The sequence below is a fragment of the Topomyia yanbarensis genome, chromosome 3 (genome assembly GCF_030247195.1).
Source record: "Topomyia yanbarensis strain Yona2022 chromosome 3, ASM3024719v1, whole genome shotgun sequence".
NCBI lineage: Eukaryota > Metazoa > Arthropoda > Insecta > Diptera > Culicidae > Topomyia > Topomyia yanbarensis.
In genome coordinates, this window is record NC_080672.1 from 74052962 (window position 1) to 74080574 (window position 27613).

Sequence of the window (27613 nt, forward strand, 5' to 3'; positions counted from 1 at the left end):
TTTACCGCACCGCACCGCGCGGTAATGCGGTAAATGCGGTAAACGCGGTAAAATTTTTCTATTTTTAAAAATAGTGTTGAAAAATTGTACATTTGTGTAAACATATATAATAAAATGTTATTCTTATTCACACGAAATTTAACTTTAAGAGACTCCTCAGAATGTAATGTTTATGAAAAAAATCAACTTTTGCATTTTCTATTAATAAAATTCCGTACATTTTAAGGCAAAAACAAAAACGTTCTACTGCAGTAATAGGAAAACTTGTATTTTAGCAACCCTTCAGTGAATTGAAAAATGTGGAATAAAAATGTAATAAGAAATGAAGTTGCATATTTTTTTCTTTAAATTTTCAATTCTCAATTTTAATGTTTTTGACATATGAAAATGAAATGGATGATTTTCGCATTTACGTGGTAAACCACCTTTCATTCTTAAAGGAATTTCACAAAAAAGAATTAAAGTCGAAATACCAGTACTTCTATATAGTAGCGCATATATTGCAATACAGTGAAATAAAAACATTGTATTTCATTAATAAGAACGACGCCATATTTGACAAAAAAAATTGCTCTATACATTACATCTAATCAGGAGCCCGGTCTCAACCGATACAGAATTATTGAACATTAGAAAAACTGCAAAAAAAGTATGATTTGTAGCATACAGCAGAAATAATTTTTAAAAATAGGTTTTACGGACAAAATATCCCAAAACTCTAACTTCCGCATTCTTCTAGAAACAGATGTATTATCATTCAAAAACTAAGATCGCTCCCTTTAAAAATGAATGAAGTGTAATTTTCTAAAGGCTAGTTTGAAAGTTCTAGCATTTAATATATTTACCTCTAATATTTTCCCAAAGAGCCAATGGCAAAAACTTCAATTGAAGTGAACGGGAGTCAAACTATGTGGTATTTGGCAACAAAAGCTTCAAAAAAGCTACCAAATAGTCTTAGCTGAAAAATATTAGCACTTAATTTGGTAGAAAATTGTAGTAAATTTGAATGGAAGTACGCGAAAAAAAGTTATGTAGCATACTTTTTGAGAAAGAGTCCAATAAAATTGACTGCAGACAAATTCACATTAAATTTACACAGCAATCAAAGAAGATAGAAATACAATGAAGATGAACGAATGATAGAATAATCATCCTAATTTGGACCCTCCTTATTTTGGACGCTTTCATACATTTGAATCCTTTACTGCCAATTACTCCAAATTCGGTTGGTTTGATTAAGATAATTATATTCTTTGGGTTGTGTTTAAGTCCCAGCATAATTAGTTCATCTCTAATTTCTTTAAATTAGTCATAATTCACAGTTGAAAAATTGATATCGAAAACGATTCATAATTCCACGATTTCCAACAGAAATCGAGAGAAGTGATGTACTTTTAATTTGGATTTAAGAGTAAAAATTTATTGTTTTCAAATGATCTAATAATTTTGTCTCTATTTGGACCTTGCATTTTATGTATTTGAAATGGTTAGTTTGTGAAGTTATACTTAGAAGTATAAAATAACTAGTCCAAAATATGTCGTAAAAATAATAGCGTCAAAATATTTCGGACACAGCTAGATTTTCTTTCATTATAGCAGTCTGTTTATCAATTTAGAATAATCAAAATTATCATTTTGTCAATTTTTTTGTGGTGCGGTTGCGGTAAAACCGCGCGGTAAAAGCTCTTTCCCGCACCGCATCCGCGGGAAAAAGTGTCTCACCGCACCGCAGATTTTGCGGTGCGGGTGCGGTAAATACCGCGCGGTTGCGGTAATTACCGCAACCGCGACGAACCCTACTTACAGGTTACAGGTGACATCCCTTACTTGGAGCGAATTATAAATGTTATACCCTCTAAACTTACAACTCCACGATACATATGGAAGAGTCTGATGAGTCGTCTTCCTTCCGTTAAGTAGGTGAAGTACCAGTCGAATGTGATTAAACCACAGCATCATAATATTGCTCAGATCATAGCACTGTACAATGCTATGTATAAATGGAATTTCTCTACATTTAATGGTGTTTAATGAATCAATTTCAATTTAAATTGTATTAATCAGAATGATAAAAATATTATAAAATCTAAATTAATGTTATTCCGATGAATTAAAGGATGCCTTTATTTTATTCTGAGAACGCTCGGCTTAGAAAGTAAAAGTTAATTACAGGTTCGTTGCGTAACTCTTAATTAGATGAAATTTCATCAATGAACTAAACGTTTACAGTTAATAATTGAATTAAGTAAATATATCCTGTTTCACGACAATCCTACAAAACGTACATATCACTTATACATAACGTATCGTTAGTGCCGTATATTTTGATTAATTGTTGATGCGTTACCCGGCAGATTATAATAATTACGGACACATGTAGTTGTGGAAGCCGAACATTAGCAAGAGTTCGGTTAGATGCGGCAGTATTGCGACTTTTTTTTCTAACTATATTTTCGGTAACTGGCACTAAAGTTTAAATGGCTTTTTATTTGCACATATCATGTGTAACTGGGTAAGTTTCTCCTATTTTGTCTATGCTGGGGGAAGCCCAAATAATATGTACACTCTAGTATTGTTTCACAGTTCGATGAAATAAATGCTTACATGACATGTTGCATATACCTATGAATCAAAAAATTATATTAAATTAAAAGATTATGTGGGATTAGTTTGTGCTGTTAAGTTTATACAACAATCTTTAAGCTGGATGTGCAGTTTCACAACATTTATTCTTAATATCCTCAGTGTTATCTAAGAAAAAAATGATAGATAATGAAATGTTTAACTTTCCTTATTATTTTTTAACGCCGAAGAAATATTCAATTTTTCTCAGCATGTGTGGCACTAACATAAAATTCTGCTCTAACTTATTGTGTTACTTAGCAGCATTCGACAACGCAGAAAAATATTAGGAAACGAATGAATAATTTTGTTTGTTTATTCGCTGGCTTCAACCAGTCATTTACCTGAGTAAAACATATATGTAATATTTGTTTGTGGAATAATTAAAACCAGTGTTAGGGTTTCATTAACTAATTACATAATTTCGATAAGACAGTACAGCAGTATTCTACAACAAGGCACTTGAGTTCTCACTTGACTTTAATTATAAAAGAAGTGAAGTTGGAGGCGAACATTTATGTTTTTAAGGTGGATGTTTAGTATACTAAACCCCATAGTATTCATCAGGGGTAAATAATAAAACGAAAAAGATGATGGTTCTAGTTTGATAGTGCAGATAGATATACCTAGAAATTGTTCTGGTCTAACAAATGTGTTTGATGACCACACCCAGCTAATTTGTCGACAACTTCGTTGAACCGGTTGCATTACTATATTGGAAAAAAATATTGGAAAAAATAATAACAAAAGAAAACATGCTTATAGGAATATTAAGAGGCATGCGTGTTAATGGATTTCATGAGGTGGATAAGTTTGTAAGTCCTTTATGGGACAATCCAGTCTCGCTTGAGATCGAAAACATCAGATAATGCGCAAACGATAGCGTATTGTAAAGTGCATACCGTTGTGATAGAGCTCGCAACAACATGCACTATTAAGGCATATCAAAGTTTTTCCACACTAAAAATCTCTACTGAGGGAATTTATTGTGGCCTTCCTTCTTGAAAACTAAAAAACCACCACAAGTGATTTTTAAGCATTCCGCCCGGAAATATTTGAGAACTGCATGAGCATGAGTTTTCCAACAAATTATCAAAATCCAAGTTTCAAGTCGGTTCATTTTTTTAACATAAAACAAACATTAGAAAGTGCCCCGGTGACAGAAAAGCCCTGTAAATTGCGTACAATACGCAATTGAACATTCAATATTCTTCTTTATTGCAATCATAATAATCCAAATATAATAAACAAATAAGGTATTGTGCAGGAATTTGAGAAAATAAGTATCAATAGCAAAATGTTGCAATTGTAAAGACTATAAAATATCTTCCATAACATACCAGAATATGTAGGCTCGCTATATTCGAGTACCTATATTTTTCAAGAAATTTGATTTTCAAAACCAAAATATTAAACAAAACATTTTATCATTTTCGATGAAAGATTCGATACCCAAAGAACCAATATTAAGTTGGTTAGCTCACACTAGCTTAATACTATCACTGATAAAAAGCAAAAAATAGACTGTATGTATAGATGAAACGCGAACCACCAGGGCACATAATGAACGATTATAGATGTTTCGCCCGTACCAGAAATCAGCTGATATAGGTGAAGGAAAGATACTTAAGGCGATTAGCATCTAGGTATGCTTCCAGTGCGTCGCTGTCCTGTACGCTGAACAGGGATCGATTCCAATCAGGAGTCCACCGTTGTGTTGTTACCGCTGGCATCAAGCGATTCTTCATCGCTTGCAATGTCTCGGGGTTGTTTTAGTGGTCGGGCAGTAGATGGACCAGCTGTCGGAGAACCGACGATTGCTGGATTAGCGGACTTTCGCGAAGGTGAGACGACTAGCATGTTGACTGAGATTAACAGTGGGTAGGTGAGTTCCTTGTCAAACATTATTAGCATGGCTTCCTCGTTTTTGTCCAATGCAATCGACTGAATGGCCGACGTTTGTTGATGTTTGATTTGCCTCAGCTCGTTTAGAGACGCTACTGATACTCGAATGAGGAACTGACGTTTCACTTGCAAACTCAATAGTCGTTCATTCTCTGTACGATGGTGCCGTTTCACCCTTAAAGTTTTAGTATCAGATATTAGAATTAGATCTAAGCCAAAATTGAACCCAGTCCAACGCCACTTAAGATACTCGTTCTCTGGTAACGTCCTTCCACAGCGAATACAGGTATCCAAAAACAATTTGTCGTCAACCTCTTTCGGCCCTTTGTCCAACGATTGGTCGATCAACAGCATGCTGTTCCATTGCTGAAACAATGGCTCATTAAGCCACTCCGAAGGAATGATGTTATCCTGTTTCAGTACTTTAATATCTACATGATGATTCAACAAATTGTGTAACCTTAATGCTCGAAAACACTTTACGAACGGTCTTCCCTTCGGTGTGTCTAGGAACGCTAGCGAACTCTGTCGCTGAGCAAAATACTGCAATGGATCATCAGACGATGATGCCTTCTCGCATTCGGCGTCGTTCGTTACATGAAGCTTTAAATACGTCCAGAACCTCAGAAGTGTATAAAGAGATAGTTCGGTCTGCATAACGTACAAATCCGGGCTTGCCACCAGTAATTCCATCAGTTCAATGTTAATTAACCGTAACCATTTACCGGTTTTGTAGTACAAACTGAGCAGGTTCACCAGCAGCCAGTTGAAGGTGGATAGTTTCACAGATTTTACTCCATACTCGCAGGCTGCTTCGTAGTACTTGACCGCTGTCTGCAAAGAATGCGAATAGTATGATGAAACAATATTGAGAATAACTATACGATGATAATTCACGGTAAAGTGTGAATTAAAGGTTGTTCCACTTTGAGTAAAACACATTCTAGTCAATATGCACTCTTTTACAAACAACTAACCTCAGCATTGGTGGTTTCTATCATCACTTCCGCACATCGATCAATGAGACTATCCAACTGGAACAGGGTAGCCGTTGCTAGTATCGACACTATCTCCCTCGGTTCCAGCACTACTTCGTCCATATACAATGAGCCAAACACCGAAAATAGCGACTCAATCGTAATTTTCGGATCAACGATTTCGATGTGAACGTAATCCTCATCCGCTTCCCGCCAGGAACCGTTGAACATGGTTGCAAAGTATGGACTCTGACTGAGATACACCTTGTGCAGGTGCCACACTTTACCCAGCGCGTGAACGGTGATATCGGAGTTGCGTTCCTCTTTGAACAGGGCTTGATAGATGTACTTCGCCGTAGAGATCAGTTTCTTCCTGCGCAAAAATGATAGATCATCATTGGATCAAGTAAATACTTGACATTCAACGTGGAAACTTACCGCTTGGGAGTAGCCATCGATCTGTCGAGCAAATCACTGTTGTCCTCGTTGCCATCGGAATCATCGTCTTCCCGTTTACGTTTTTTACCCCGCATGGCCTGGATAGGGCTGGATATTTTGTGCATCACGTTACCCATCGTGGTACAAGAACGGTTTTCTGAAAGAAAACAGAAAGAAATACAATACTTTATAATTCTTTTTCATAATGTACATAAAATCAAATATGCATATGGGTAGATGTTCCCTTACATCTCACTAGGGGTTTGGGTCAATTGGTATAAAGTCATTTGGTAAAAGATCATTTAGCTTAACGGACATTTGGCATAATGGTCATTCGGCATAATTTTGAGAAATTATCACACTGAAGGTCATTTGGCATAACGATCATTTGACATAATTTCTAATTTTGCGTAAAGTGAGGGTCATTTGGTATAACGGACATTTGGTATATCGGACATTTGGCATAATTTTTAGAAGTGGTCACACTGGAGCTCATTTGCCATTTTTTTTCAACTACAGAGAAATACATAATTTAAGACTGTGAGTACCTGATAAGTCAGGTAATTTGGTATAACTTTGAGCCGAGCTACTGCTGAAGGTTTACCGTATAAATATTTTTAGGAAAACAGTAACTTAGTATTACGGCCGTTTGGCATCGGTATATGTAGTGATAAAGTTATTAGTTACCAGGATATTTTTTTAGTATATCCTTTCCTGTATGTGTTATGTGTTTTGATTGTTTATTAACAATAATGTGCATCGTTCGAGGGAAAGATACTTATGCAGTTGTAAGCAGCTGGCATATAGCTCAAACTACCTTAATATTTAGGCAACTACCTAAATATTTAAATGAATTTAAATGAGTTTTTTATTAATAGAAGGGTACAATGGTGTCAAACAGGTATGGGGGTACAAGAGGTATAGATTGCAAAGTTCGCTCATGTTGCGGGACACACGGTAGCCAACATTGTTGACGACTGTCATTTCGGCTATTATCGTGGATCAGCTGTATTAGTTACGGCGTCGTTTATGTTTTTGCGTGCTGTTCTGGGAAAACGCATTGTCTTTCGTTCTCAATACAGTACATTTAATTAATGTAAAAGTTTTTCTTACGTAAAAATTAATGCTGAACACAAGTTTTGTGTTGGTTTTTCAATATTTTCATCTTTGAAAAAAAATACGGACATCAACATGAAACATACACTAGGGGGTACGATAGGTCAACCATTTGGTGGCACTATAGGTCACTACTGTAATGTATATTTGAATTATTTTGGCAGGAAAATTGTGTGTAATTTTGTGCAAGAAAAGGAATTTTTTTGAAGATCTATCACACGGCGTGGAAAAAAAACTGTTTTTTTTTCGTTTCCGATTTCTGCCCCTTCTCTGTACAACCTTAAAACGATGTGAAGAGGACATATAGAACGCACTTGCATCTGAACAACAAGGCGTGCGTATTCGATCAGCCTCTGAACAATTCAAGGTTCCGTTCGAAACATTACGTGTTCGTGTGAAAGGAAAATACTCATCGTCAATGAAAGCGCATCCGATATTTCACGTGCGTTAGCAATATAATAATTTAAGGTATTTTTGAAGTAGATAATCGAAAACACATGATCAAAAAAGAGAAGGAAAAGGAATCCAAAAAAATGCTCCGAAGCGCAAACGTAATCGTCGCACCGCTAAGCAACCACGTTAGCCGGAATGTACAACTTCAATTCCATACTCTGGCGACGACGAAGACACCGAAGAAGTCATTTACAAGTACAAAAACAGACGCAGCTGCCGAATAAACATTTTTTAAACATTTCCTTCCGCGGTTTCATGATTTTTCACATCTTTTGTCACTTGCTCATTTTCTTACCTCAATTATTATTTGTGTTAAATTTGTGTTAGTATTTTTAAATTATCTGCAGTATTCATACTCTTCAAATAAAAGTCGAACCGCTAATTTTCTAGGTATGTACCTACATAGTTTTATTTAACCTCGAGTACGAAACCTATCGTGCCCCCAGATTTTAAAAGCATCGAAAAAAGTATTGTTGGATTTTGCTTGAAAAATATTTATCCATGCATGAAATCATTATTGCCAAAACGTGGCCAGATGTATAACCTTTCCAACGAATGGAAATCCGTGCAAAAATACCGTTGCAGGAGCTCGTCAAAAAAAAACTAACCTACTTGACCCCACTCTACTCTAGCAAGTATTGTATACTTAGTAATATTATGTTTTTATTATGTTGTAGTTCATGCCAAACTACAAATAAAATTTAAACCAAAGACTATTTTGGCGGACTGGTTGTGAACACCGGTCCGGAGTACACAATTCTCGACAAGCATATGATTACGGCTTTAAAGCAAACTGTCTAAATTCTCTTTGAAAGGAAATTCCGGACGAGCCGTTACTGCCCAAATACGGTTCACAGCAGTTAAGGATCAAAGAACTTTCGGTGAGCGTCTACACGAATTGAACGCTTGATAGTATGCGTTGGAAAAAATGCATTCAACTTTGTCACCGGTTTATCCATATAAAGCATTTATTAAACTCTAAAAGAAGAAAATCAGTCGATTTAGTAGATTATCAGGATTCAAATCATACAAAATAGTTGGTGGAAAAACAGTTGACCGGGTGGAATGGTGCTTTTGAAAAAGTTGCGGTGATTTTTCGTCACACCACCACACTGTCCCGGGGCACGCAACACAGCTGCGTAGTGAAAAAGCCACAGCCACTTTTTCAAAAGCACCATCCCGCCCGGTCAATTGTTTTACACCAACTATTTTGCATGATTTGAATACCGATAATCTAATAAATTGACTGATTTTCTTCTTTTAGATTTTAATGAATGCTTTATAGGATAAATCGGCGGCAAAGCTGTACACAATTTTTCCTACGCATACTACCAAGCGCTCAATTCTAACACACGCTCAAAGAGGGTAACTTGAGCCTTAATAAAAGAGAAAACTTCACTTTTTTTGTCAGTGATTAGCGAGTAACGGTTTGTCCGGAATTTTAACTCAAAGTGAATTTTGACAGTTAGCTTTAAATCTCTTATCATATGTTTGTCGAAAATTTTGCGCATATTTATCTACACCTGTAAAAAGATCTTCTGCCAGCGCGTTTAAGTCATCACTAAACAAAATTCGAATTGAATCAGCTATCTTCTTGAGCGGATTGATCCATTCACTTGTTAGTAGGAACACACCAACCAGTCCAAACCAACGAGAATGGGCCATGTTAGTCGAAAGCCACAACGACATCTTTCAAAAAATTTCAATAAAAATATCAAATCTGTTTGACCCATTGTTGAAATTCTACATATAACTATCCCACTAATAAAATAAATATACAATTGGTGGAAAGAGAAAGTTTAATTAACAAAGAGATGGGTACCGTAATAATAACTACAATAGTGAGATCGATCCTGTAAGACTCTCCATCACTGTCGTCGCTTCCAAAAACTTAAAACATGAACACATCCATTTCCTTCATTCATTTATTTAGTTCAACATCAATTTCATGATAGCACTGAATCAACAATTTGCCTCCACAATACTCGATTTGTAGCAGCATCTCTCCAACGTCGGTTACGCATAACACTCGCCAAATCAAGTTCCACCTGGTCCGCTCATCGTGCTCTCGGCGCTCCTCGCCTTCTAGTACCAACCGGATCATTAGCGAACACCATCTTTGCAGGATTGTTGTCCGGCATTTTTGTAACATGCCCTGCCCACCGTATCCTTCCAGCTTTGGCCACCTTTTGGATACTGGGTTCGCCATAGAGTGCAGCGAGCTCGTGGTTCATCCTTCGCCGCCACATCCCGTTCTCCTGCATACCGCCGAAGCTCGTCCTTAGCACCCGTCGCTCGAAAACTCCTAGCGCTTGCAGGTCCTGCTCGAGCATGGTCTAAGTCTCGTGCCCGTAGAGAACCACCGGTCTTATAAGCGTTTTGTAGGGGATCCCGGGGCTAGTTGGCGGTTGGGGTAAGTTGGCGGAATCCCTTTTTCTCTGTTTCTATTAGACATATACCGCTGCCTCTTCTTGTGTACCTCAAATTAGGTGAAACCCATTATCCAATGTGTTTTTGTTGCAAAACGATTTGTTTGGTGAAAGTTGTAGGTGATATTGTATTTTCGAGCATACCAGGTGAATTTTCTAAATTTTAAATACTTTATTTAGAGTATTTTCAATCTATTTCCCGAATGATTATATTTTTCGATAGCGCGTGAAAAGAGCTTTCAGTATCCGTATAGATATTACATCTATCCACAAACAACAGTTATTTTCTAAATAGTTGTTAAAAAAATATGCTGTTGGGGTAAGTTGGCGGTGCTGCATGCGGGGCAAGTTGGCGGTACTGTTTACAGTGCAAAAAAGTCATCAAAAAATTTTATTTCTCGAATTCACTCCAAAGTATGAAAATCTTTTTCTTGTGTATCACGCCGATGCAGGAGACATTTATTCCGGTTGAAGAATTTCGAAAATTTGCTTTTGAATAGGATGTATGCGCCAAAGTCAAAATACCGGCTATTGAGACTGAAATATAATAGCAAATATGGGTTAATATACAGTTTTCTTGAAAAGACATTCAGCACGTTCAAAAAGGACCCTTGAAGTAATTGAATCTCCATTTGATTGCTTAGTTTTTGGCGTATCCACACATACCGCCAACATACCCCGGCGTTGGGGTAAGTTGGCGGGTTTTCCGTGTCACATATTTTTGTCTCTAAAAATGGAGACAATGCATCAAACACTTTTAAAAAAATCAGATATGTTGCCAACAGTCTGCTCTTTCATGCCGAGTGTTCTATTTTGCAAGATCTACATCAAAGTGGTAAAAATTGAAAATTAAGAACACCGCCAACTAGCGCCGGTCTCCCCTACATGGTGCGGGGGTGAATCTTTCTTGACCGCAGTTTCTTCTGGAGCCCATAGTAGGCCCGACTTCCACTGATGATGCGTCTTCAGATTTCACGGCTCACGCTATTGTCAGCCGTTAATACGGATCCTAGGTAGACAAAATCCTCCACTACCTCGAAGGTGTCCCCGTCGATCGTAACGCTGCTTCCTAGCCGGATCCTGTCGTTTTCGGTTCCGCCTACCAGCATATACTTTGTTTTGGACGCATTTACCACCAGTCCGACCTTTGCTGCTTCGCGTTTCAGGCGGGTGTACAGGTCTGCCACCGTTCCAAATGTTCGCGCGATAATTTTCATGTCGTCCGCGAAGCATACAAATTGGCCGGATTTCGTGAATATCGTGCCCCGGCTGTTGAGCCCGGCTCGTCGCATCACACCTTCCAGAGCGATGTTGAATAGTAGACACGAGAGCCCATCACCTTGTCTCAGTCCCCGTCGAGATTCGAATGGACTGGAAAGTTCACCCGAAATCCTTACGCTGTTCATCGTTGCTTTGATCAGTCGAGTCAGCTTCCCGGGAAAGCTGTTTTCGTCCATGATTTTCCATAGCTCTACGCGGTCGATACTGTCGTATGCCGCCTTGAAGTCGATGAACAGGTGATGCGTTGGGACCTGGTATTCATGGCATTTCTGGAGGATTTACCGTACGGTGAAGATCTGGTCCGTTGTCGACCGGCCATCGATGATGCCGGCTTAATAACTTCCCACGAACTCATTTACTTTGGGTGATAGATGACGGATCTGGGATAGCACTTTGTAGGCGGCATTCAAAATGGTGATCGCTCGGAAGTTCTCACACTCCAAATGGTCGCCTTTCTTGTGAATGGGGCAGATCACCCCTTCTTTCCACTCCTCCGGTAGCTGTTCGATTTCCCAGATCCTGACTACTAACCGGTGCAGACAAGTGGCCAACTTTTCCGGGCCCATCTTGATGAGTTCTGCAGCGATACCATCTTTGCCAGCTGCTTTGTTGTTGGATGGCATCCTTAAATTCCCTCAACGTGGGAGTAGGCTCATTCCCGTCCTCAACTGCACTGACGTTGTCAAATGCTCCGTTGCCTTGGTCATCTGTACCTACATTCACCTCGCCCGTCAGGTGCACCCGTCAGTGCTGCTTCCACCTTTCGATCACCTCACGGTTGTCCGTCAGCAGGCTCCCGTCCTTATCCGTACATATTTCGACTTGCGGCGCGAAGCCTTTGCGGGATCGTTCCACATTCTGTCGGGTTCCATGCAGCAGCATGATCGCTCGCGCTGCATTCTTCTCCTACAAAACCGCTCTGCACTTCTCATCGAACCAATCGTTCCGTCGTCTCCGTTCCTCGTACCCGATAATGTCTTCAGCTACGTTGTTGATGGCTGCTTTTACTGTTCTCCAGCAGGCCTCTAGAGTGGCCACGTCGAGCTCTCCCTCGTCCGGCAACGCTGCCTCGAGGTGCTGCGCGTATGCAGTGGCAACATCTGGTTGCTTAAGTCGCTCCAGATCGTACCGACGCGGCCGTCGGTATCGTACATGATTAATGACGGATAGTTTTGGGCGCAATTTAACCATCACCAGGTAGTGGTTAGAGTCGATGTTAGCGCCACGATAGGTCGATAATGTCGGAGTAGTGCCGTCCATCGATCAGGACGTGGTCGATTTGCGATTCCATCTGTAGCGGTGATCTCCAGTGGTGTAACGATAAGGGAGGCTGTGCTGGAAGAAGGTGCTACGAATGGCCATGTTCTTGGAGGCGGCGAAATCAATGAGTCGAAGGCCGGAGTGAGGGCTGTGCACGTTTATTATGCTGATGTTGGCCCTTGATCCTCAATCTGCACATTCTTTCGTCGATCGGCCACGAACCGATGCAAAGGCGCGTGCATATCGCCCATCACAATAAAAGCTGTCATTGGCTCATGTGTGTTGCCACAGCTCTGGTAGATGGTATGATTACGTCTAAACGTTCGCACCATGGATCCTGTCCAACACACCTCCTGCAGCGCTAAGATTCCGAACCCGCGGTCCTTGAGAACATCGGCGAGTACGCGGGTGCTCCCGATGGAGTTGAGATATCTGCAGTTCCACGTTCCGAGCTTTCAATCGCTAGTCCCTTTTCGTCGCAGTGGTCGTCGCCATTGGTATCGGTTCGCATTCTTATCTTGTTGACTTTTCGCTGCAATTGTTTTTTCACGGCTGGCTCGCAGGGCCTGACACCAACCCCCTAACTTTTCGGAGGACCATAGTGCACAGTTGAGCTTAGAGTCCTTCACTGGAACTCGGACGATGATCAGCCGCCCCTAACATGGGGAACAGACGCTGTTTTGAGCCGCTCCTCGTGGAGATCAGACGCTCAGGTTCGCAGCAGCAACCCCCCCCCCCCTTCCCTGTCCGCCTACGACCAAAGTTCCCACCGGGGTTGGTTACCCGATCTTCCCTAAGGTTGTTCGTAGTTCCCGGCCAGTACCATGGGGAGGTAGGGACAGGAGTTGCTGGGAAGAGGCTCTGTCTTACGCATTACCCAGCCTTTACAGACCATCCATTTCCTATTTTAGTCTAAAATTCACCCGCCAATCAAGAAAGCTCTCCGCGCACACTTTCTTAAACAAAATGAATAAACAACATCATTTACATAAAGCGTAGCTGGACTATCATGCGCAGATTTTTTTTCGTTTTCTGAGCATTTTTCGTAAAAACTTACGTTAACTGAATTTTATAATGAAAAACTGGACTAATTACATTATGAACGTTTGAATTAACGTAATTTTAGAATGTGAAGTACTGTTTTGATTCACCGTTTCTCTCCAGATCGCTAATATAATTTTCATCTTCGTTCGCTTTTGCTCAGTGATCACTTTTGGGACATGGATGTAGAATGGCAGTGAACCACCAACCCGCCGTGTCATATCAATAATCAATCAATCAACAATTAATCAAAGCATAATTTCGGCATCGCTTTTTAAGAAAATTAACTGTTGAATTTCGTTAACAGAATACATTGTCATTCATAATGAGTCTATCTGCAAAATTTCACATCGATTCCATGCTTGGAAGTTGGACTAAACTACTGTCGGACGGTTCGGTTAAATACAATTTTTTGCACTGATAGGGCATTAGGTTTAATTTTTCTGTAAACTAACAACTTAAGATGTTCCCAGTTTGCCTCAAAAATGTTGGATGGAAAAATGAAGATAAAAAAATCCCGATTTTATCAACCACAATTTTTCGATTGGTTGATAAAAACGGTTCATTACTGTATTATCAAGCGTTTTGAGGTTATTGAACTTTTTTTTAATTTTTAACTTCAAGTGCATATGGAAGTTGCGAACCGAAATGCAGAATCACACACTTTTTTTTAACCCTCCGGCACTCGCGCCGTTGTATTTTATGCAACACCTTCCGAAACTCTAGCGAAATCTTCTTCCAGCACCAGTGGCTGCTCATTCGGGGAGCCATTCGCGCGAGTGCCGGAGGGTTAATATTTAGTATAAGCGCTATAAAGTTACGAAGGTTCAGCCCGTGCTACTGTAGAACTGATTTGATTTCGTTTCATTAACTTCCTTAAATGCAACAGTTTAGCACTACAACTATTTAAGACATAAAACACCCAATGACCCACATTCGAATCACTAAATTGTGCGTATAGCCTTCAAAGGAAGTGGCGAACAAACAAAACAGTATACGTAGAAACAACAATGTACACAAACCTACCGGCCTGGAAGCAACTTCGACTCCTAACGGATAAACATATGTTTCTTCGGTCACACCAATAACGTTTCGTTTCAAAGTCGTCACTGAGTTAAAAATAACTAAGCTAACTGTGGGAGCACAACACTGTCCGCGAGAAAAATGAACGCATACTGGCGCTGCCGATTGCGAGAAGGGGACATTCAACTTTTCACCAACGGCACACGCACACGACCGACTTGTTGGAAGAATCCGAACAAACTGCAGTCGATCAGGATCTGTCCAAAATCAGCGCGACCCTAGGAGGGATGATGTCAACTTTGAGCAATTTTAAGTTTGATTTTATTTTGAGCACGTTTCACTACCAATGCCAGAAAAGCCAATATTTACCATCAGCTCGTTGTGTATGCGTATAATAAATGTATATTGGAAAGTTCACACTATTGCATTTGTGCTTCGGTTTACCATAGTTTTTGTAATCTACGTTGAATCAATGATGTCATACAGCAGTAGAATAACCCTCAGCACCCTCGATTTGAATAAATACACATTGCTTAAAAGACTACGCTTTGTATGCACCTTATATAATGATCAGCGTTACCTATTTCTCAAAGTAAAGGTAAATGATTCAGTCGGTCAGTCGTAAACAGCTTGTAAACAAATTGTAGGCGAGTGCGTAGCGTTCGAAGTTGTAACGACGCGCGAACGTAGTAGATAGTTGTAAAGGCACTTAACCTTTACAGCGCTTGGCATCAGTAGCAACCCGGCGAACGCTTCACGTGATTCGAATTGGCGCGGCGGCGAGCGCACACTTTATGAAATATGTGGTCACAAGCTCGCGGCAGCTTAGCACAAACTATTTCTGCTAGCAGTGAACTTGACTTGATTCATCACCACCACCATAACCATATGGTACGAATAAACCGCATGCGTCGATGGCTGGGATCTGTTCCGCGGATTGTGTCATCGTAAGAACTGGTTGAGAATTTTAAGGTGAAGCGATTCTTGGATCACAACAAAGCCTCAGTTGTGTTCGTATTATATTACGGCATATGCGTGCGACTCAAAAGTAATATAGATATAGGAGATAGTAGGCACACATACGTATCTTTCACTGGGCAGCTGATAGCATTTAGACAACGTGTCTTGCTTGTTTTGAAAAATAAAAGGTTACAAATTTGCAAAACTAATCAAAATACCGTGAATTTTTTTTCTCTGCTGCTAGTATGCTTGTGTATAATATCTTTGGTAAACATGTAATGTTTTAATTTTTAAGATAAACCAAAAATAAGAAGCAATGACGGAATTTTAACTGCCATTTTGTAACACATGATCCAACCCCTTAATGTCGGCAATTGCAATTTTGAGGAAAAGCAGAGATCGATAAAGCGAGCATGGCTCATCAACGGTTCCCAATTCTGACTCAGTATTGTGGCCAGTACAATGAATTGAGCATGGCATAATTATATCGATTAATCTTTTTTCGAGAGTTATCCTACTGGAGCTGTAGAGCTACCCGACCAGGAGGAAATAACACAATTATAACTCATGCTGATATTTTGTTACGAAAAATTTCCAATCAAATTTTGTTATAAAGCAGAAATTGTTAGGTGTTAAAATAACAAAAATTCTAACAAAAAAATCTCTAAGAATATCACATTTATAACAAACGTTGATAGCAATATAACACGATCATAACAACATGAGATAGCATAATTGACCCCAACATAGCTTGTATTACTTATTGTATAATATCAACGATTTTAGCGTGCACGTCTAAAAATAGAATACGTGAAAAATAAAGCATACATTAAGGCGCTTTTTGCTTTGGGAGCAAAAAGCTTCGTGCATCAAAAGCTTTTATAGCATTGCCAAATGATTGCATACCTGCTGGCTGATTGTTATTGTGAATATATGACATGCAGATTATTATTTGTCGATATTGCCGCTTTGAACCTGGGTATTCTGAGTTTGATGGGGTAGTTTCCTGCATGAACCAACGACGTTGTTTTCGACTGATGTTTAAAGTTAGCATAATATTCCACGCTTCCGTCAAGGGCAAAACGATTATAGATGCAGAAGACGTTTCCAGAACGCACACATTGAACTTTGCCCAAGCCTAAGTGCTCTTTGTTTGCCTGGTGCCATACGCTTTGTTTTTATTTTTACTCACCAATACAGCTGTCTATATGACGATAAACTGAATAGCTTTATAATATCTTTTCAGATTAGGAAAGAGGGGCTATTTTTAGATTCTAAATAGTGCGCTTTGGCGCTTCTCTTGTACGTTAACGTGTTTTACGTGGTTTTTAGAAATAATGTCGATGCGACATGGTAACATTGAGCGGATATTGTATATACATTATTTTACGGAGAATATGAGAAATCTTATTTAGGATTCCGCATAGATTCAAAGCAACAAATGTGTTTTCAGGTTTCAAAATAAATCTCTTTTGGGGATTTGTTATTGGCATTTGTGATATGGGGAAGCAGGGTCTGCGGATAGCGTGGGTAGTATGGGTAGTACTACCCACTCGAAAATAATCGAGTGGGTAATTATCCACTCGAGATTTTGAACCATTTCAAAAAATTTAGATGCGCAACGCATGTATCTCGCACTACACACATTTGAAAACATCGATGTACCACAATTCAATTTGCATAAACAAACGTGATTTAATGTGAATGTGATGTAAGCGTGTGCATTGCGAAAAGGAAACCAATCCTTACTAATGGTCCCCTCACCCTATGCTTTCTACCCACTCGGGCATAAAATGTTTCGCCGCCCCTGTGGGGAAGACTAAACAAACCAGTACAATTATCTCGCACCCAATAAATTGCTAGAAATGCAAATATTTCACAGAAGTTATATCTATCAACTGCGAATATAACAGATTTATGAGAAAATTCGAGAAATTGTTGATGTTTGTTCTATGGGACGGATTCTTGAATATTTCATGTTTTTTTCTGTTACACATTTTTTCCCAACTTGATTAAATTTTAAGGAGGAAATTAACAATATTTTTGCATTAAAGTTTTTAGATATTTCAAGGATTATCTAAAACGCAATCAAATCACTTGTCAGTTCAACCATTAAATATACTCAAGTAAACTCAAACACTTTTTATGCGGACGATAAAATAAAAAAGTCGCGACAGTTTAGAAATCTAAAAAACGCACAAACTAGAAAGCCACAAACTGGATAAGGTTTAAGTGTTAATAAAAACCTACATAAATTGGAGAAATCGCACTGAAAGTTTTACCAAGATCCTCAAAATACACTACGACAATTTTGGAGATCAGTATAATATATCAGATAGTTTTTTGTGACCCGAAAATTCGTTTTCGCAATATGCAGCATAGATTAGAGGAAAATTAATTATATACTCATTAGACTAAGCCATGAAAACTAGTTTTAAAATGCTTTTTGATTTCAATTTGCGTATCTTTATTTAATCTGGACTGCTTGATATTTCCTGCATATTCTTCGAAATAAGTTTTATAGGAAAATTATAATCTTTAGAAAAGTTCTTTGATAACTTCACGATTCCAAAGCTTGTTATGATAATGGCTTTAACATTTAAGTCATACGCCTCCTACTCGAAGTTATGTGTCAGACGAGTGTCTCAGAAAATAGGCAATGTCATCTCTTAATCCAACTGTAACCAAGTAAGTCAATCAAACACCTCACTGACAAGTTCTCCGACCAGGAGCGGATCCAGAAAAAAATTTCGAAGGCGGTCCAAAATTTCGACTTTAAAATGTTCATTGTACAATACGTAATATGTAATATCCTCATTTAATTAAAATCAGTTTTGGTAATCGAATCTGGTTTGCAAAAATTTTGAACTTAGAATGAATTTAAAAAAGAAACTTTTTCGAAAATTATCAAGATGTTAAAAATGTTCGGGGAGGGGGAGTTCGGACCCCCAAGACCCTCCCCCTGGATCCGCCACTGTCTCCGACCAATCGCATCTAAAACTTGTCCATACTCAAAACGCGAAATTTTGAAAATCCAAATCAAAAAAAAATTAAAAACTTAGAAAATTCGCTTTAAAAAGTTGAATTACGAAGCATAAAAAGAGACCTCAGTGTATAAGCAAATATACTGTCATTTGTGTAACCGTTAGCGTTCAAAGATAATTGTGAAAGAATATATAACTTACTGTAACATCATCGTTGTATGCGTACATTAATATCATATTATTAATCCAATGATAGCACCAGAAAATATAATCTTGATATAAGCTTTCTTGCATTCCTGATCGGTATATCATAAAGATAACACAGAGAGTAATTTATATCAACATGAGATATAAATTTGATAGCTTTCTGTTATGATGTTCTGATCGGGTAGGGCCTCGAAAGAACTCCCCGGTCAGAATCACTCACAACAATTGGAGACGAGACGGGAAATGTCGCCCACTAAAGCACTTCTTAAATCCAATTGCAGCAGTCCGCGATTCTGAATGTGATATTCATTGTACGGATCAGATATGTACGGGTGTAGGTACTTCGCGATCGTGTGTATTATCGCGAAGATTCCGAGCGATTGTGCATTAACGTGTTCGATCGCGTGTGCGTCCGTATGTCACGTGTGCTAACGTGCATTTAACTTTGCATGTATAAATTCGATTGTATGACCGTGTGTCCTTTCGCATACATATTCACGTGTGTTCTTGGATGATTGCACGCGGACCGTGAATCTGGTACTCAATTTTCAGTGTACAGTTCAAATGCTAGAAGAAAGTGAGTTCTTCCACATCACTAGAGTTCCCGGTTGTCTAGTGGATATGAGTATTATTTTTGGTTGGTCCATCTGAATGTATGAACCTAAGCTGCTAGGACGCTGGTTAAAGTTTGGCGGATGTGACGGATTCGTGATAGCGCGAATACGGGCGTTTGTGAGTTCGCGTTTGAGACCGCGTTTGAAGCATCGTAAGTACTAAACAGTTTACCTTATTCCCGGAGTGTTATCAAGTTTGCGCGATCGCGGGCGTAGGTGTGCGTTGATGATCGCGAAGGGTTTAAGTGTTCGATTGTGAACGTGTTTGTCTCATGTGCTCGTATGTATGTGACCTCGCGGGTATATATTCGATTTTATAATCGTGTATTGCAATCGCGTGTGTTCTTGGATGGATGGCGGATCGTCATTCCGTTATTTAGTTTTCGGTGTACGGTTCACATTCTGACACGGTTTGAGTTATCCCATATCACTAGGGTTCCCGATCATGTCATTGTTTTAATTGGTCCAATTGAAGGCATGGGCCTAGACTTCTGGTACCGAGGATAGTCTTCCGGGAGTGACCGTTTCATGATCGCGCGAGAGCGGGAGTTTGTAGGTTCACGCTTGAGACCGCCTTTGAAAATTTTTAATTGATTATGCTGAGAAATTCCTTTATCACCGGGATGTTATCGTGTTTGCGAAATCGCGGGTGTAGGTTGCGTGGATGATCGCGAAGGGCTCAAGCATTTGTACAGTGCTGGACACAGAATTAGCACACTCATATCCAGCACACTTAAAGACCGGACAACGTAATAAAATCAAACAGATCATTAACAATTTTTTTCAAGACATATAGTGTACTGTTATTGGGTACGTGAAAATAAATCGTATGGCATAGTATTAGACGAAATCTGTAATTATATGAATGAATTTAACAAGTAAGTTAAATTGGGCCTGGACATAGAATTAGCACATATTTAAAAATTGCTTTTAATTTTGATTTTGATCAAGACTAATGATTCATAGCTGTTTAGTATGTAGTCGGGAATCATTTTTGCTTGAAAACAGTCTCTAGACAACGGGGGACGCTTTCATCTAGCTTACAATATCGCTTCATTAGAATTAGCAGTATTCTAACTTCCAACCATGATCATTCAGATTCTTTGAGATCCAGAGATCGTTCAGATTCTTGGATTTCTTCTCTTCGACGTGTTTGCCACGTCGTTCCATTGAATTTCTATTAGATTTAGGTCTGGGCGGTGGCTAGATCATGAAAAAACATTAACCATCTGATCAAAAAGCAACTATTTAACGAACCGAGATATATGCTTAGGGTCGTTTTCATGCATAAATGTTAACCACATAGACCGGTAGATGGCTCCATATGATCCTACAATATTTGCTTGTACTGATGCTGATCCATTCTGCGATCAATGTTCACGATTAGCCCCATACCACGCCATGAAGAAGCTTGCACAATACAACCGCCACCGCGTTGTACTAATTTTATGGTACAGACCATATTCGATTATCCGTAGACTCGATTATCCGTAACTCGATTATCCGTAGAAAATGACTCGATTATCCGTAGTCCGAAGAAATTGTTTCAATTATCCGCATATTATTGTTTCTAAAGCTACATTGCACATCTATAATTGTAATTGATACCAACTACAGTTTCTGAAAGAATAAATATTTTCTAAAAAATCATGAAAACTTCGTAGAAGTGCAGAAATTTTACTTAATTAGCATATAATTTTGAATTCGATGCGATGACTTACATATTTTCGTTCACCAATCAATTACAATTGATACTAGCTAGTTTTTGGAAAACAAAATTTTTTTTACGCAGTTGCGTTTCGGCTTCGCCTCGTCAGAAACCGACACTAACTTTTTGTCGGAATAGATTAGCCTGCTAAGCCAAGACAAGTTTCGGCTTCACTGTGTCTCATCGGCATAAACAGAACTTCTGCTCGGACGGGACATCACGTTTGATCAGTCGTTCGATTGAAACACAAAGTGTGTTTTAGTTTTAAGGGATTTGCGTCAAGCTGGCGCTAATCTATTCCGACAAAAAATTAGTGTCGGATTCTAATGAGGCGAAGCCGTAACGCAACTGTGTAAGAAATAGAGAATAGTGCAGAATTTTATGTTCTCACAAAATATACACAAAAATACGTGGAAATACAGAAATTTCACATTCAAAAAAAACTTTTGTTTTTCTATCCCAATGTTTAAACACAGAAATCGATGGAAATTGATATATGCTACATTTTCTGGAAGCACAAAATTTTAAACTATTGAAAATTACAATAATTTGGGAAAATCAAGAGATTTCATTTAATCAACAAATATTTCATTTCAATGCGGTGTGCTATAAAATTTGATGCACCAAATCGATTGGCTACAAACTGCATTTTCCTGTAGATGCCTGTGATTTTCTCTGCAATTTTTAAAATGAATACAATGACCGATTTTGTTAGCCCCATTATGCATTTTAGGCAGACGAAATCTGAACATATTGGTTTCAGATTGTTTGAGACTATCGAAAATATGAAATAAAACCCTAGAATACTTTTCAGAATCAGTCTATTATCGCATCAATTTGAAAAACAATCGAAGCTTTTTAAATACTTTAAGAACATCGACATTTCGAATTCTTAACACACTTACGCAACGACTTTCGCTTTAATTACATCGTGTAACATAGGGAAATTAAATCAGAAAACTTTGTCTTAAATGGGGCTGACAAAATCGGGTCAAAAAGCTGACAAAATCTGTTGTAGAAAAATTCGGCAGCGAACAAACACGGGGACTAATAAAATAGGATCTTCACTGTAGTCAGTGCTTTGCACCGCTCTGAAAAGAACAGCGCAAATAATTCTTTACGAAGTAGATGCACTGAACAGCCTTTAAGCGACTCGGTAGAACATCGAACAATGGTCAAATGAAGATCCTGGATGATGTTTCCACCAAGCAAACAAGAGAAAAAAGTTTACTGTGCGACGATGTATAACAAACTGAATCACTTAATGCGTTTGAACAAGCGCTAAAATATCCAATTAGCGCTAAAATATCCAAGAACCAAGATTCAGCTAGTTTCTGATTGACTCACTAAACAATAAATAAAACGCATGGAGACGATGATGATACTGAGACATTCACCGAAACGTGCGTGTACGTTTACTAAACGCTGCTCTAAGGTTGCCAAGAAGATTTTTGTACTAGTACTTGTATTTGCTATTTGCAATAGTGATAAGCCTCCCATTTTGGTTTAAATACAAGGACAATTTTTAAAAACAAAATTTGATTGATAAGTACAGCTCATTAAACCAATTTTATCAATTCTGTAATCTAAAAAGAATTTTTGAATTTTACTAAACATGATTAATTTGGCACCACTTGCATCTGGTATACTCAACCTGCACAAAACACACACAACACAACCTGCATAACGAAGGGCTGACTTTTGGAACAACTTGTTTACTCATTCAGACCTTCGTTATGCAAATTTGCAATATTATGACAGAACGGCTAAGCGCGGTGTGTTTTATGAAGCGCGGCCGTTCCTTTCGATTAGGAAAAGCCGCGTGGACTTTTGGGGAAATGCACTAATACTGCTGCTGATTGATTCTTAGTGTCGTGCGCATAAAAATTTGTGCACTTTTGATACTTGTAACGTGTGCAAAATTCATCCCCCTTAGAAATCCATATTTCAAAATCGTCCAATGCTGGTTCTTTGTTGGACCAACGTTGGGCGACGCTCAGCAGACCGTTCAGCAGGCGTCCTTACCGGACTTGTGTTGGACGGTTTTGAAAATTTTTTTTGGGCTTCTCAGTGGAATCTAGCGTGTTGCTTCTCTTAGATGATTCCCAAAGTTTTGTTGTTGTATTCAAACTAGTGGTGCGTAATATCAAGCTCAGTGGTTATTTCTGTCTGAATTTACCAAAACCAGTATTAAGTTGACTGAAGTTTCACACAGGAAATTTAGTTTTATGCGATCTGATTATTAGACCAAACATAAGTATATCAATCCAAATTAATCGAACACATTACTTTAAAATCCAGTTTCTTCATATCTCGCCCTGAGCAGAAGCTAAAAATCATCCCGCACAAGTGAAACAGTCAATTCTACCACAGAGAACAGACGTCCATCTTCAGCATTCAACTTGTGTAAAATCTCTAACGGTTTCGAAGGTAGTTGGGATATTCAAACCAGGTGCGCTACTGTCGTCATGTTTTTTGTGGCTGAGTTCGACAGAATTGACAGCGGTTATTCCTCTACCCAGTCAAACTAGTACGGAACCGGTTCGGATTTCCAGCATGAATTCCAGCTTAAATGCATCAATCGATAGAGTCGGAATCAGTTGTTTTCTTTGAGTAAGATTCCATAGTGAATCCATTCAGGATTTCGAACCGGTTCTGGAATGGATTTGACGGATAGTTGGGATAGGTTGGTGTGGCGGCGCTAGTGTTTATCGTATATTAATTCAAATGTTAACACACGTTTTTTAAATATCTTTGTTCGATCATGGATGTCTGTTCTCTGTGATTCTACCTACAAGCCGATCGGTGCCCATCGCACAAGCAGTCCATATCATATCAGTGCACAAACAATATTGTATTGTTTCCCCCGGCTGCGGAGTGAAAAGAGTTTGCCAAATGAAACAAAAGTGCCCGTGCTACGGGATAACACGATTTCGATCAACTTTAATAAAACTCGTGTTAGACCCACAGTTCAGGAAGTAGAGCAATTAGTTAAAGTTAAAATGGAGCTTAATCTAGCTGAAGTTACGTACATTCAGCTACATCACGTTAAAACTGTGTTTTGATCACGTTTAGAAGTTTAGCACAACCCACTACGAAAAAACATGCGCCGAAGCAATTAGTCAAAAGTCGTCTACTACAGCCAACTCTAACAAGCAGCCACCAACACCTTCAGATAAACCAAAAACAACGATCCAATTAACCAATAATGCAGGTACAACGACCACGACGACCGCTCCCAAACCAACGACTAGCATCACAAATAAAGAAGAAAATACCGATGAAGACGAATTTACAACAGCGACCCGTAAGAACACGAAACAAGAACCTCTGATCGTGAACAGCAAAAAAGCAGTACCGATGATGACATGGACGGGAACGAGAACGCAAGAGAAGGCAGACTGAATGACCCTAAAGCAGCTTCACCGCCAAGGAAAAGGATCTCAACACGCAGCAGCAAGCTGCGTCAACAAGATCTGGAAGACCGACATTCCTAGCATTTTATTTTCTTATTTTCACTTATTGTAAAAAATTGAAAGACCTACGGCTCAGTTGTGCTAACGCATTGAACCGTTTCAAATAAATCTTTAGATTAAAAAAAATACTTTAAAATAAAATAAGTTGGCTAAATACCTTATTACTTGTCTTACTTTCACTTTATAGAACATACAGTGAACGATATTCGTCCATAAGTCAAACATTGATGCATGTACCTTAGATACTATTTTTTTAAATATAACAAATCAACGCTTTTTCTTGAAACTAGCAGTGCCACCATTCAAAGAAAATCAACAGTGAATATTTCCAGACTTGGTTTTATTTTCTGTTTAAGAACTATTGTGTTTTTACACCCTAGGTTGCATGATTCAGTGATCGAAACCCAAAACTTCATAAACTATTTGAAATTAATAAATTAAAATGTTTTTGCTATTGAAATTGACAAAGTGATAGTATCGCCACTTTGGCGATTGTTTACTTTTTCGGTTCCACCTATCAGCATTGAAGTATCGTCCTTACGTTTTTTTTACAATAACTACCGTTTTACACCACCGATTTCGTCCGGATTTTTTCAATAGCGATCATTGTTACTATTTACAGCTGGTATCAGCTTGATAATCCTAAAAAAATACGAAAAAAACAGTTTCGCCTCTAAACTGCTAGCAAAAAAGTATCGCCCTGTTTGTTTGCGTGGAGCGTGGAGGGCGAAACATTAAATAAACAAACAAAAATACAGTTTCGCCCGCTGTATTTTTTGCTGTAGTTTAAGAAAGCAATATCATAGTATCCAAATTTTTAGATTAATTTGTTGCGTTTCAAAGCCCTCATTCGCATGTACGAAAAAAGCCTTATGTTTACATTTGTAAGTATCGCCCTTTTCACAAAAAAGCGTTGAAATATATATCATGAATAAAACAAACATTTGTTTTGATTCGATTATCCGAAGCGAAATTTTTCTGCACCCTACGGATAATCGAATCTGGCCTGTATTCTCAATGTTTTACATAAAGTCGAAAAACAAAGCATAGGTATTCTGTCCAATACTCACCAACAGTTAAGTGCAAATATCCTTGCTCAACACAGAACCCCTAATCTGCCAAGTTTCGAAGTTTTTCTTTTTTTTTTTTAATCAATTTACTACTGATTCACTTCCATGCGCAGTCCATATCCAACAATGCACGGCCGTTGCGTGTCTCCAACTCGCACTACACCCACTCGTTCCCACGATGAAATTGGGTGGTACTCCTACACGACGGCCTTACGATGATCAGTGTTGCAACCGTTGCAATTGCAACACTACTACACAGTAATAATAGGACCGTGTAGTATAGTTTCTTCTCTTCGTGTGTGTCACGTCCCAAGTATGTGGTCTTTGTTTTGATTGTTTTATCCCACTAATGCAACATTCACTTTCAATATTCTATACGTAGGTACTACGCGTTTTCACTAATCCAAATTATAAAAACTATGCGATTATGGCTTCACTATATGCACTGTAATAGTTCACGCAATTTTACTTCGATTACACAACAAAACACCACAATCTACCGCAACAATAGTTTTCTTCTTTCATTTGCGACTTCACGAATTTGCATTTTCAAACACAAGCAAACTGCGTTTTCTCACACAAACCTTATCATTTGCTTATTTTTCTCGCTTGGGTGCTATGACCGTAAAATCTTACCTCACTCGGCCATCGATAAGCTTATCTAAATTACTATCGCGTGGTTTGACCGAAAATCTTGAAATTTTAACATCTTTCGCTATATTGTAGCGAAAAACAGAATATTGAAGGTCACGATCGAACAGCAACCAGCAGCCGAACTGGGCGAGCGTCAAAACAAAAATGAGACGAGACGAGTTCGATTCGATTCAAGCGTTTGATGATGAGTGATGACAGGAAGAGGATGTTTTCGATGTTTTTAGAAGGAGTCTCCCAGCAAGTTCGTACTGCGTATATGCCGAACTTGTCGACAAATTGAGTGCGTTTAGTAATCTTAAAGCGGCCCTGCATGTTTTGGTTTAAATGCAAGGACAATTTTTAAAACATAATTTAATTGATAAGTATAGCCACAGATAACAGACGTTTAGACTAGAACAAAATTTCTTCAAAAACCTGTGTAAACTTTCAAATTGATAAACGTTGGAAATCCGTGTTTCACTATTGCCATCTGCGCAACTGTTTGCTTCACATGTTTGACAGCTGCACTCTAACTGCATTGTATCGATCACTGCGCCATCTGCAAACGTTTGCCAAACGTGTTTCAGACGTCTGATTTATTTGGTATTTCAGTAGCGGGTATTTACACACGATTCAAATCGAGCCTAAACGTCTGTTATCTGTGGTATAGCTTTTTAAACCAATTTTATCAATTCTGTAATCTAAAAATAATTTTTGAATTTTACTGAAAGTGATGAATTTGGTACCACTTGCATCACTCAACCTGCACAAAACGTTGCAAAACATGCCTCTAGGGCATGTTCAGGAGCGTTTTATTTTGTATAGGAGTTTCAAAGTAGAACTGGAACTGAAACATTCAACTCCCCAGCAGAGCGTTTTGTTTTATGATTTCGAACAGTTTTGTTTTAAAATTTGGAACTGTTATACGACGGCGTTCTATTTGTTGCTGATTATAAAACACATTTAGAACTGCGTTTTAAATACATGGAGAGTACTCAGCACAGACGCTTAGACCCGATAGAACGGGGAAAAATAGATTTGAATGTAGCAACGCTAAAGGCATCGCGAGACATAAATTTTAAACTGAATGGAACACCCGCGAAAACTGCTGCTGGGGACAGCAAGTTCTAGTTTTAAAATTTTCAGTTTTATATTATAGAACTGTCAAAATTATGAATCTAAAACTGGAACACTCCTGAACATGCTCTAACGTAGGGCTGATTTCGACATAGATCTTTCATTAGGGCTTAAATCGCAAATGTAAACAAACTGCGTTTTCGCTATTATGACATTATGCGACAAAAATACTACAAGATTGAGGTGAAAATTAGTTAAAATGGTTTTTAGTTCGATTTATAATTAAAGAAAACAAAACGGCGAAACATGCATTTTCTTCGAGATTTCGACTTAGGCCCT

The 27613-nt window shown here is 38.6% G+C and overlaps 1 protein-coding gene across 2 annotated transcripts; it reads right to left on the bottom strand.

Annotated features, from left to right (window-relative positions):
• Nucleotides 1-2106: 2106 nt before the first annotated feature.
• On the bottom strand, nt 2107-26363 carry LOC131690440 (protein germ cell-less-like). 2 transcript variants are annotated; one of them, XM_058976211.1, is made up of 4 exons: nt 25565-26363; nt 5943-6099; nt 5505-5877; nt 2107-5361 (listed from the first exon to the last, which is right to left on the bottom strand). In XM_058976211.1, exons 2-4 carry the CDS (start codon nt 6077-6079, stop codon nt 4321-4323), a joined length of 1551 nt encoding a protein of 516 aa, XP_058832194.1. In that variant the 5' UTR covers nt 6080-6099; nt 25565-26363; the 3' UTR covers nt 2107-4320. The 2 variants fall into 2 exon arrangements, with proteins under 2 accessions (XP_058832194.1, XP_058832195.1); XM_058976212.1 differs by lacking the exon at nt 25565-26363 and adding an exon at nt 14549-14789.
• Nucleotides 26364-27613: the final 1250 nt, after the last annotated feature.